The 12,969-nt window shown below is 43.5% G+C and overlaps 1 protein-coding gene across 1 annotated transcript in view; it reads left to right on the top strand.

The window, feature by feature from the left end:
- NSMCE2 (NSE2 (MMS21) homolog, SMC5-SMC6 complex SUMO ligase) overlaps window positions 1-12,969 on the top strand; it is a 213,640-nt gene that overhangs the window by 86,060 nt on the left and 114,611 nt on the right. Inside the window, exon 4 of the mRNA XM_063451068.1 lies at window positions 6,610-6,763. Coding sequence (XP_063307138.1) covers window positions 6,610-6,763 — 154 coding nt within the window. The remainder of the gene's footprint in view (window positions 1-6,609; window positions 6,764-12,969) is intronic.

Genomic DNA, 12,969 nt, shown 5'->3' with positions numbered 1-12,969 from the left:
CAGATTCAGAGATTTAGATTCATTTTTGAGAAGTTGGATAAAACATATTATTCTCTGAAGCTAACGATAAAACCAAAGATATAGATCGATAATACTAGTAATGTTCCTATTGTGTTTTTTTTTTTTTTTTTTCATCATCAAGATGAACCTGGGAACATTTAGTCTGTGATGGTCTGTAAAGAAATGTTGCAAGGCCCGTCTTTTTGCATGGGAAATAATGGTATTCATTTTTAGGTATACATTGTTTCTATCCCCTGATTGGAAGCCTTCAGTCATTTATAACATGCATGCTCCAGTGGCCAACATTCAGTGCAATAAAATGGTAGAGGGGAGTCTGGCTGGGTCATCTGCCTAATTCCATAGTGGTAAGAAGGCGGTGATGGACTGTCATTTGCCAACAGCCATCTGATCAACCTAGGATATCATGTGTGTGATGCTGTCAGCCTGTCTCCAATCTGTTCAGGCATATATCTGCCAGAGAAAAAGACACAAATCAGCCGTCTGGGTTGGAACTGCCAGAAATCTATGTCTACCATGATAAATGTTCATTTTATTCCACTCACACGTAAGCTTTATGTCCGTGTTCATTTTATCGACTAACAATTTCTGGCACATTTAAGTCGACTAAAATCTTTGAGATTTAGTTGACTACAACTAAAATAACTAAGATGACTAAATTACGACTGAAAATAAAATGGCATTTTAGTCAAAAGACTATTACTAAAACTAAATTGAAATGTGTTGCCAAAATGTGTTTGCTTTTGTTGAAGTAATCATACCTAGTGTATCTCTAATTGAACAGGTGAGGACATATATTCACCAACACTCGAGAGAACGCGGCATTTCTTAAAAGCGTTTGAACGAAACAAAGAATGTCTTTGAATGTGTCTTAATTTAGAATGGTTAAACATATATACCAGGTAAATACACTAAAGGAGACATTTGGAAGAACTGAAAACAGAATTGAACAGAATTTTAGATCACAATAGCCTAGCTGTAATCATTGTAGCTTTGGATGCATTTTCCCAATTTGACTACTTTGGCCTGAAATACACAATTTCCTTCTCAGTTATTCACAGATCCTGGGAAAACCCTGATACTCTTCATATTTTAAAAATAAATGATTTATGTGTCAAAACTCACTGTTTAATGGGGAAAAAAAGTGTTCACTATTTACCTGCCAATCAGTTGTGATTTGTATATGTATTTCCTCCCTGGATTAAACTATGTCCTCTCCCTCTCTCTTTGTACATTCAGTGGGGTTTTTTTTTCCTTGTGTTTCTCACAGCCGGGCCTTTTCTGTCCAGACGTGTACAGCTCAGGCTGCATAGATTTCTTGGAATTCCTCTTGTTACATACAGCATTGTATTTTCAATGATACATAGTTGCTAGTGAACCATTAGTGTGCTCTGGCAATATCATATCTCTACCATATTTCCTGTCCATAATTCCCTTTCCTCCTGCACTTGTGTTTTAACGCTTAAGCTGCAGGATTGTTGTTCCTATATGTGAATCAAATAGCTATACAGAATGCAAGGCCTACTAATAATATCAATATTGTCTTGTTAAGGGAAAATCCAGTTGACTGTAATTTTATCTCCTATATTGTTATTCTGCAATCCATGAAATGCTTCTTCGCCTGACGTAGATCTTTATCCCAATGTAGTAACTGACAAATCTATACATTTTACAGGAAGATATTGCTGCTTATAAGAAATCGTGCTCACTGCATTTGTTTGCTTCCTGGCTGTTAAAAATCTTACCAGAGTGTTTCTTTGCATGTCAAATATTGTATTTGACTAGTTTCATCATTGATCCTGATTTCTGTTCTCCTGACGTGGCTTGTTCAAATATTCTCTGACAGCTGTCTGTAGTGACCCCTTATGTGTTTACTAATTATCCTTGTTTTATCATGTCTTGTGTTTGGTTAGTGCCTGTAAATGAGATTTAAATACCACCTATTAGTGGTGGACTATCTCTTTCTGTTACCTCCAACCATGGTAAGCTTGGTAATATGACTTGCTATCCTTTGTCCAGTCTGAATTTGACGCTTGTAGACAATTATCAGCATAAATCCTCCATCAAGTAAACTCGCTGGGATTTGTTGTCTTGCGTAATAAATCTGTTATTTTTCACAGTTGTAATCTGCTGAGTTGCCCAGGGGCGTCCAGTAAGAATTAAAAGTTCCTAATAATTCTGCAAACTGTTGTCTTGGTTGTCACAACTGAATTGTCAGAGTTGAGTTCACTTCTATTGTCACACTTGGGTCCTTTCAATATTGTCACAGGTGGGTTCTGATATGTCACAGTAGAGTTCTGTGCTGTCATGTTGTCTCAGAAGAATTCATGTTCTGTTGTCTCAGTTGAATTCTCTCAAGCTTTGGTACATTGTCGCTGGTGAATCCTGCAGCATTGTCAAGAATCGTTTTGTCACATTGTCACAGGTTATCTGTTCCGGCGTTGTTCTTATTGTAAAGCCATACCTTGTTTTCACTGCTGAGTTGTGGCAAGTCACAGATTACTTTTTCTGAATTCTGAATTATTATTCTATCTCTGTTTTTTTTTTTTTTGCTTGGAGGGGTGGAGGGTGGGGGGGTGGGGGGGGGGTGGAGATTCACATTGTTGCCCCCATTAGCTTCCTCAAATCACTTTAAAAAAAAAATGTGAGCATGTTTCATATTCACGACACATTAATATGAAACTATTTTGCCAGAAAATATATTTAGCTTGTATGTAGGATGTACATGTTAAAACCCAAATTATACGGTGATCGAGTGACCTGTGTCAGTTTGAATACAGCAGCCTCTGTCATTTCATTGTTACTATTTGCCATTATTAAGGGAAACTCTAGCTTCAAGTATTGTAATAACTAAAGCATGCTTTCGTTACCATTAAATAATGGTTATGGTGCCAGGAGTCAAACCATGTTTTAATGTCTCTCAGGACTGATATCACAGTTTGACTCCTGGCACCATAACCACTATATCATGCTCTAATCTAGTCTGGTGCTCACAGTGCCCCTTTAACAGAAGTTAGTAGATACAATGTATTCTGTCACAAGGCTGGAAGTGACCTGCTGCTATGAGTGGCGGTTGGTCAACACATCAGTCTTTGTGTCACATGTTGACAAAGTAACTGTAAATGACTTTGTACTAATTAATGGCAGTTTGTGGACATAGCAGCCTTTGGCAATTTTAAATGATATTTAATACTAATAAGATGGGATATTGTTCAACTTTATAGACCAGAGTTATCACTGGTTTTGTCTTGTATTCTGAAGGTCATAGCTCTATAATTACATATAAAGGAATTCTGCTGGTGGTATGCGTGGATGTGGTGACTGCTTTGTATGTCTGTATATATGTATATGGGGGCTGTGTGCATGTAGACTGGTTGTGTTATGTATCTCTGCAAGCTGTTTGTGGTATTGTGAATGTTATGTATTTATGTGCACTGTGGTATTGTGTGTTATGTATCTGTGTTGACTGTGGTATTGTAATGTTATGTATCTGTGTTGGCTGTTTGTGGTATTGTAATGTTATGTATCTGTGTTGGCTGTTTGTGGAAGTGTGTTATGTATCTGTGTTGGCTGTTTGTGGTATTGTAATGTTAAGTGTCTGTGTTGGCTGTTTGTGCTATTGTAATGTCATGTATCTGTGTTGACTGTTTGTGGAAGTGTGTTATGTATCTGTGTTGGCTGTTTGTGGTATTGTAATGTTATGTATCTGTGTTGGCTGTTTGTGGAAGTGTGTTATGTATCTGTGTTGGCTCTTTGTGGTATTGTAATGTTATGTATCTGTGTTGGCTGTTTGTGGAAGTGTGTTATGTATCTGTGTTGGCTCTTTGTGGTATTGTAATGTTATGTATCTGTGTTGGCTGTTTGTGGTATTGTAATGTTATGTGTCTGTGTTGGCTGTTTGTGCTATTGTAATGTCATGTATCTGTGTTGACTGTGGAAGTGTGTTATGTATCTGTGTTGGCTGTTTGTGGTATTGTAATGTTATGTATCTGTGTTGGCTGTTTGTGGAAGTGTGTTATGTGTCTGTGTTGGCTGTTTGTGGTATTGTAATGTTATGTATCTGTGTTGGCTGTTTGTGGTATTGTAATGTTATGTATCTGTGTTGGCTGTTTGTGGTATTGTAATGTTATGTATCTGTGTTGGCTGTTTGTGGTAGTGTGTTGTGTATATTATATATAGTTATTTTAAAGTGTATGTCCTCTGTTTACCTTTGGAGAGGGAGGTGGAACAAAACTCCTTAAAGGGACACTCCAGGCACCCAAACCACTTCTGAGTGGTCTGGGTGCTAACTCCCACTACCCTTAACCCTGCAACTGTAAATATTGCCGTTTTCGTAAGGAGGGTTAACTCCTCCTCTAGTGGCTGTCTACTAGATGTTTTGTCTATTTGCACCATTTTGGGGCACGGTTTATCTCTCTGTTTGCCAAGATTTTAGTACTTTTAGTTCTTTATCTATACAGATATAATCAATCAGTGCTTTTCGACATGCTAACGTTCTCCATATTTTGCAAACCAAATGAAATGCTGTGAATTCAGGTTTCATCTACTAACCAAGGCCTTTTAGTGGAAATTGCTAAAAATAAAACAGTCATAGGAACCGGCTAGGTTTTGTATTTAAAATAACCTTTGGGTCCCTGATGGTCTTTTAAAACCTGAAATGATTGTTTGCGTGTTGTTACAGTAAGTCACTCAGAATGCAGAATGACCAGTTAATCTTTAAAATGATTCACATGATCTTGTACCAAGAGGCTGGGGATTCATTAACACAGAGTGTAGCCATTCTATCCACACCTGTATCTAAAGAGCAGAGCTATTCCAGACATGAGCTTCATGCCAGAGTTCTGACTGATGACCCAAAGTCATTGCCGCAAGTAGATAACTCCCTAATTCCCACAGTATTAGGGAGCTATCTGCTAAAAGGCTGAAAGACCAAAATTGGTCTTCTAGCCAAATTCACTAATACTAACTAAAAAGATTACTTAATATTAGTAATTATGGTTGATTAAAATATTCCTTCTGCCCCTACTCTCTATTTCGCTAGTAGGGGCATGTCTACTAGACCCCTAAGTAACAAAAGGGGGGGAACCTATCATCTCACCCCCCCCCCCCCCCGACCACCCATTGGCGACGGGTGTGGGCTAAATGTAACCCCCCCCCCCCCCCACAGATGACTAGGGGTCCTTTTGTCACATAGGGCCCCCCCCCCCCCACCACCACTCATTCGTGAGGTCTGGAGCGGTGAGACAATAGGTCCCCCCCTCCTTTTGTCACTTAGGGCCCCCACCCGCCACTAATGGGTGGGGGCCCGGGGGAGGAAACCGTAGGTCCCCCCTCTACTTTTGGCACCCATCCGCCGCTCATGGGTGGGGGCTGGGGGTGGCAGTATGCCCACCTTTTGATATTTAGGACCCCCACCTGCCTCTCATGGCTGTTCAGGGGGGAGGCACTTTGCCCCCCATCTTTTGTTATTCAGGGCCCCACCCACTGCTCATTGGTGGGAGCCGGGGGATGGGGGGACCCTAGTTCCATTGAATAGCCCCCACTCTTGGGGCACAGGTGGGGGGCTGGGGTAGGACACTATGTATTCTTCTGTTTATTTTTCTAGATGCCTCACTATGTCCCCCATTAATTGATTCAGGGGTCGGGTGGCTGTTATGAAGGTCATATTGACCCTCGAAGAATGACTTAGTTAGGAAATGGCGGGGAACACTGCTCCCTGCCGCTTATAATTTCACATATTACAAGGAGAGAGCTGTGAGCCGGTAGCTCCCTCCTTGTAATAAACTAAACGAAGGAAGAGGTCTTTGTTCATTCGTTAGAAATTTCTATTCATTCATTTGTATTTCTGACGAATTAATGAATTGCCGAAATTTCTTTTCGAATGACCAAGTCTTTAACTGGGCATGCGCGGGACTTTTATAGTGCTATCTAGTGTAGGCAGATGACGTGTCCCACAGGGCCTTCATCTGCCCACAGAAAGATGGCGGCACCCAGGACCTAGGTCCGGGCATGAAATAAAGTTAGTAAAAAAAGGTAAAATGGGGGGCTGCTTCATGTTGGTTAGGATAAGTTCAATATGTAAGCTAGAAATATAATGCTCAAAATATTCCAGCCACCATAAAGGGATCAAATGGCCTTTTAGGCGCATTTTATGTCTAGAAGGTATAGAGTATTGAACATGTATTACAAGTCACCACTTGGCAAATTTGGAGATGGCTAGAGCCGCATACTGGTAAGTGTCCATCAGAAATCAAGGAGTTACAGTTAGAATTCCTTCTCTATGTGCTGCTACTTGTATAATACATATGTGAGGACTATATCCCTGAATCTCTACTGGTGTCAATTTGACTCAATTTGACTCATCCACTGAAACATTTTGTTAGTTTGTTTTATGAGTAACAGTTCGTATTTAGAAAATGTGTTTGTAATTATCCAGCAAATTCTCTTATAAAAGCTGTCACATATTGTAAAGGCATTTTTTTTTTTTTACTTTTTATTAAGTGGTAAAACTTACTACGTGAATTACAGGACCATGTCATGAACTGACACTTTTTATATCCCATCCCTCACTTTTTTCATCTTTATTTACAGTTAAAGCGTGATCCACCTGAACGGGTTCCTGATTTGCTAGCCCTTGTAAAAGAGAGGTATTCAGAGCTTCAGAGCAAAAATGCACAAGCTGATCTTAAAAAAAATGACAGATTTGTCCAGTTTAAAGAGCAGCTTCGGGAAATGAGACGGCAAAGTAAGTGACGTGTATATGTGTTTAAGAATTACAAATATGTCACACATCTTATTATTTTTTTGTTTTGCTTTTTTTGTTAAGTTTATAAGAAATATTCTTGACGTCAGCTGTAGTTTTTCTTGAATTGTAATCGGTATAAGAAATTTTCAAGCAGGCTTAGTATCTAGATAATCTTCAAGGATTAAAGCGGCACTGTCATGCCGAATTCCGTTTTTTTTTTTAACCCCCCTCCCGCCTCAACTACATCCAATCGACCCCCTAGTCACCCCCAAATGCCCCTAAGCCCCCCACATTACCTATTTTTTATTCTTTATTTTCTGCCCCGATCTATATTCAGGGCGCCGCCATCTTTGTGTGGGTTGGTGAAGTCCCTGTGGGACACGTCATCTACCCACACTACACAGACTGTAAGATTCCCGCACATGCCCAGTGAAACACCTGGACATGCGAACGGGAATTTCACCTATTCATTCATCAGACAGACGAATGAATGAATAGAAAAAATCAGATGAACAAACTAACACTGTGTATCAGTGTTCGTTTGTTTGTTCGGTTTATTACAAGGAGGGAGCTACCGGCTTGCAGCTCCCTCCTTGTAATATGTAACTATAGAAGCGGCAGGGAGCAGTGCTCCCTGCCACTTCATAAGCCCCCCAGGTCCCCTCCTCACTCTATGGGGGTCAATATGACCCCCATAATAGCACAAGTAGGATTAAAATCTCCCCAGTGCCCCTACTCGCTATATCGCGAGTAGGGGCATGTCCACTAAACAGTGAGCAGCCTGTGGCTGCTCACTGTAAAAAAAAAAAAAGGGTAATAGGGGGGGGGGGGCGGGGGACCTACTGTCCTCCCCCGCCGGCCCCCACCCCTGGACGGCGGGTGGGGGCCATAATGGGAATGAGGGGGGACCTACTGTCCTCCCCTCAGGTCCCCACCCCTGGGCGGCGGGTGGGGGCCATAATAGTAATAAGGGAGGGGGGGGACCTACTGTCCTCAACCCCCCGGCCCCCACCCATGGGCGGCGGGTGGGGGCCATAATAGTAATAGGGAGGGGGGGGGACCTACTGTCCTCCAGCCCCCGGCCCCCACCCCTGGGCGGCGGGTGGGGGCCATAATGGTAAAAGGGGGGGACGGACCTACTGTCCTCCCCCCCGGCCCCCACCCCTGGGCGGCGGGTGGGGGCCATAACGATAATGGGGGGGGACCTACTGTCCTCCCCCCCGGCCCCCACCCCTGGGCGGCGGGTGGGGGCCATAATAGGGGGCCATAATAGTAATAAGGGGGGGGGATCTACTGTGCTGCCCCCACCGCTGGGCGTTGGGTGGGGGCCATAACGATAATGTGGGGGGGAACCTACTGTCCTCCCACCGCCCCCACCCCGTGCTCTGTGTCATTTTACAAGTGTGGGAAAATTCCAAAGAACTTTCCCACGCTTGTAAAATGACAAAGAGCACTCTGATTGGCTTAAACCCACCAATCAGAGTGTTCTTAGGCTAATTGCAGGGCGGGGCAAGGCTTTATAAGCCTTGCCCCGCCCTGCGGAGCTCAGTCTGCGCGGAACCCTCCATGGATTATTTTTTTGTGCGCTCGGGTTTTTTCTTTTTCGGCGGGTTTTTTTTTTTGCGCTCTGGTTTTTTATTTTATTTTTAGTTCGACGGCTATGATGGTTTTTTATTTGCCCTTTTTTGGGGCTGAAAAATGAAGATTTTAGAAAAAAGAAGACGTCGAATGGTAAGTTTAATTTTACTTTACAGGTTAGCAATTTTATTCCCCCCTCACTATTTTTTAGGGTGAGGGGGGTAGGTAGGGGCATTTTTTATTTGGGTGGGGGGTGGGTGACTAGGGGCTTGGGGACCCCTAGTCACCTTGATTGGGGGGGGGGAATTTACTTAGTGCCCCCACCCGCCGCCCAGGGGTGGGGGGAGGTGAGGACAGTAGGTCCCCCCCCCTATTACTATTATTGCCCCCACCCGCCGCCCAGGGGTGGGGGCCGGGGGGGGAGGACGGTAGGTCGTCCCCCCCCTTATTACCATGATGGCCGCCGCCCAGGGGTGGGGGCCGGGGGAGGGGAGGACAGTAGGTCCCACCCCCTTATTACTATTATGGCCCCCACCCGCCGCCCAGGGGTGGGGGCCGGGGGGGAGGACGGTAGGTACCCCCCCCCTTATTACCATGATGGCCCCCACCCGCCGGCCAGGGGTGGGGGCCGGGGGTGAGGACAGTAGGTCCCCCCCCTCTTATTACCATTATGGCCCCCCACCCGCCGGCCAGGGGTGGGGGCCGGGGGGAGGACAGTAGGTCCCCCCCCCCTTACTACTATTATGGCCCCCACCCGCCGCCCAGGGGTGGGGGTCGGGGGGGGGAGGACAGTAGGTCCCCCCCCTCTTATTACCATTATGGCCCCCACCCGCCGCCCAGGGGTGGGGGCCGGGGGGGGGGAGGACAGTAGGTCCCCCCCCCCTCTTATTACCATTATGGCCCCCACCCGCCGGCCAGGGGGGAGGACAGTAGGTCCCCCCCTCTTATTACCATTATGGCCCCCACCCGCCGGCCAGGGGTGGGGGCCGGGGGGGAGGACAGTAGGCCCCCCCCCTCTTATTACCATTATGGCCCCCACCCGCCGGCCAGGGGTGGGGGCCGGGGGGGAGGACAGTAGGTCCCCCCCCCCCTACTACTATTATGGCCCCCACCCGCCGCCCAGGGGTGGGGGCCGGGGGGGGAGGACAGTAGGTCCCCCCCTCATTATCTTTATGGCCCCCACCCACCGCTCAGGGGTGGGGGCCGGGGGGGGGGACAATAGGTCTCCCTCCCTTATTTTACTTTACGGCCCCCACCCGTCGTTTAGGGGTGGGGGGCAATATTTTTTTTTTTTTCCAGTGAGCAGCCACAGGCTGCTCACCCCCCCGGCCACAGGCTGCTCACTGCTTACTAGACATGCCCCTACTCGCGGTATAGCGAGTAGGGGCATATTATTTACTAATACCAAGTCATTTTTACTTAGTTTTAGTAAATTTGGCTGAAAGACCAATTTAGGTCTTTCAGCCTTTTAGTAGATAGCTCCCTAATACCGTGGGAATTAGGGAGTTATCTACTAAGCGGCTGCAAGATGCAGCCACAGCAATGAATAGGATCGGAGTTTCATTCATTAGAATGAAATTCCGATACGATCAAAGTACCGAATTGCATCCTAACACCAATAGAGAAACAGTGCTCATTCTGTTAGGATGCAATTCGGCAGTTTTGCCGGCGTTCTGTCTAAGTGACAGGACGTTCGGCAATACTGACAGGAAGCATTGTGGGAACTGGGAGGAACGCTAGGGATCATGGGAAAATTGCTCTGACCAGCGGAAATGAAGCACACTTTGCTCCTCCGCTGGTCAGAGCTGGTCAAGCGGAGGAATCCTCCATAAAACAAAGAGTCCCTACTTTGTCTTATGATTTTAAAGAAAACTAAAGAAGATAGGAAGAAACGAATAACAGATCCCGAGAGAGGGGGAGAAGAGGAAGAGATTGAGGAAAGGTAAGTTCGGCATGACAGTGCCGCTTTAAAGTAGGTGCAAAATGCCCACGTTTTAGATCAGGATTAAACTTACAGCTACAATTTACATTTAAAACATTTTTTTTTTTACATTTATTAGAAAACACTTGCCACACTTAAGGAAAATTAGATTTCCATGTGCATTAAATAAGGTTTGTGAAAGAGTAAAATCAAAACAACAACTATATAAAACATACACTATTACTCCCCATCCCAGGGTCTCATAACTAACCAAGCTAATTCTGGCAAAATAGTTAGAGCTCCCTCTCCTTTTCTTTGAGATAATTCATAATGCTTTTGTGAGCAACTATTTTTATATATATATACGTTGATTTTCTGTATACCACAGCGATGTATTCTTTGGAATGCAGTAAATAATTTTGCACTTTAACCAAGACCTAGTGTGCTCCCCTCATTGTTTTTCTATATATATAACGCGGGATTGCACCTAGGCTTACTTATATATTTGAACGTTTTTTGTCAAGGAGGAGTGCCTGGCTCTGGAATTTTTTCTATATATATATAAAAAATCCAAATGTGTGGCTGCACTCACGGTTTAAAAGTCCAAAGTTTAATGGAAAAACGATTTAAAACATCAGTAGATCAACGTTTCAGTCATGTAAGACTTTCATCAGGATCATCATCAGGATCATCATTTTTTTTTATATATATATATGTATACATGCCATTGGAACCATTAACTCCTGGAGCATTTTGACTTCTGTCTCCCATATTTTATAAAGCTGTAAGACTGATTTTACAGAGCACCTTTCCACAGAACAGTGGCATAATACCTTGCTTGTAAATGGTCCGCCACGTGGAAGACACAAATATTCCTTGACATTGAGTTGTTGCCGTGACTCGTTCCGATCACCCCTGAGTTTTGCTGGAAATGCTCTGTTATCTTTCAATACTCGATGGAACAGCCCAGGTAATCTACCTTACTGGGTAAACCTTTTCCAGCTGATAGCCCTGGTCTCTCACATTGCAATACTGATTCTTTAACACCCCAATGCACTCGCCTTTTCACTTGACATAAATATTTTCTTATACCCCAGGTTTCCCTAAAGGACCACTAATGGCTCCCATTCCATTTCATCTCAATGAAATGATCTGGGTGCAATGGCCCTGTCCTTTTAGCTATGCATTGTTAAACATTGCGGTTTAGTAGATACGACAGTGTTTTGATTAAAGTTATTAAGCACACTTCTAGTGGCTGTCTTCCTAGTTTCACTCGGTCATGTGACTCAATATCCATGAGGACGTTGAAACTTCACCAAATGCAGTTCATAAGGAAGCATTGGATTTAATGCTTTCCTGTGAGGAGCATTTGATTGGACGCGCTGCACATGTCATTCCCAGTGCTTCTCTATGAGGAACATTGAATTGGAAAATAAGCCAGGAAGCGACACCTTCAGGATGACTACCCAGGAGGAGGAGGAGTGGGCAGCAGCACCAAGTGAGTCTCTGCGATAGAAAACAGGTTCATTTTGCATGGCAAAGGTGTGGGGGGGGGGGGCATGATCTAACTAGGGACTAGGACACTATAGCATTAGGAATACGTGTCTGTATTCACCAAAGTGTAATGTCAGTCTTCTATAATGAAGATTGATCTGCTGTCTTACTTCATATCATATGTTGTTTAAAAACATAGTTTGAAAAGTAAAAATGAATTAACTGCACAAATATATATGCCCATTATCTTTATTTCTGTGTAATAGTTCTTATTCTATTTATTAATATGTATTCTTCAGCTATGGATTGTAGATTATATAATTTATGTCTATATTTATCAATCTAATTGCTAGACATTTGACGTTCACTTTGTGTAAATCGAGTAAGCAGGACTGACCAATAGCCTGTAAATTCTGCCTCAGCATTCCTGATTATATGAGAATCTGCATTTTATAAAATGCAGACAATTGCAGACAATATAGGGTCATCTATTTTATTTGGAACAATCCCATGAAAGTAGTTTTACATAAATCAGTTTAACACAATACTACAACATATAAATACTATTTTCATCTAAACAAGCTGTGGTATAGTACGCTGTAATTTCCTCTTGAAGATGTTCTGGTTTTATTAATGTGGCATTAGGTATGTATTGCATACCAGGATTTCAGATGCAGTAACCATTAAAGACCAGTGAGAAAATGATTTCAATTTAAAGGGTTGTTCCTACTAAAAAACAGTTTCCATAAAACATTGGTTTTAAATGTAGGAACCCCTTTAGTACTGGTTTGCGCCCCTCACCCAACACCAAAATGTTTTGTGTTTTTTTTTCTGTTTTAAAAAAGGCTTAAACTTAATTATTTTCCCTCCGTCATCCTGATCTTACTTGGCTGACATCGGGGAGGACAGGGGGCCATTGGCTGTCTGGTGCCGGCATGCTGTTCGTGCTGATGTCAGACTCTAATTTTGCACAATATTGACATAAGCTAGCCCGGAACTTTGTTCTTTGATGGCTGGTGATGCTGCCGGAGGTGGAGTTACACCTCTGGCTGTGAAGAGGTTAATCTCTGTATTTGCTTTGTTTTGCTTTAAAACGCTGCACATAAAAACTCCAGGCACCATGACCACTTCAAATCAACAAAGTGATCATCCTGCGTGGAGTATCCCTTTAACAATCTGACCTTGAAAAATATCTGTATCCAAATGTAATGTC

This window comes from Pelobates fuscus, chromosome 4 (assembly GCF_036172605.1).
Source record: "Pelobates fuscus isolate aPelFus1 chromosome 4, aPelFus1.pri, whole genome shotgun sequence".
NCBI lineage: Eukaryota > Metazoa > Chordata > Amphibia > Anura > Pelobatidae > Pelobates > Pelobates fuscus.
Note: the sequence above shows the minus strand (reverse complement) of the source record. Positions and strands in the feature narration are given on the sequence as shown.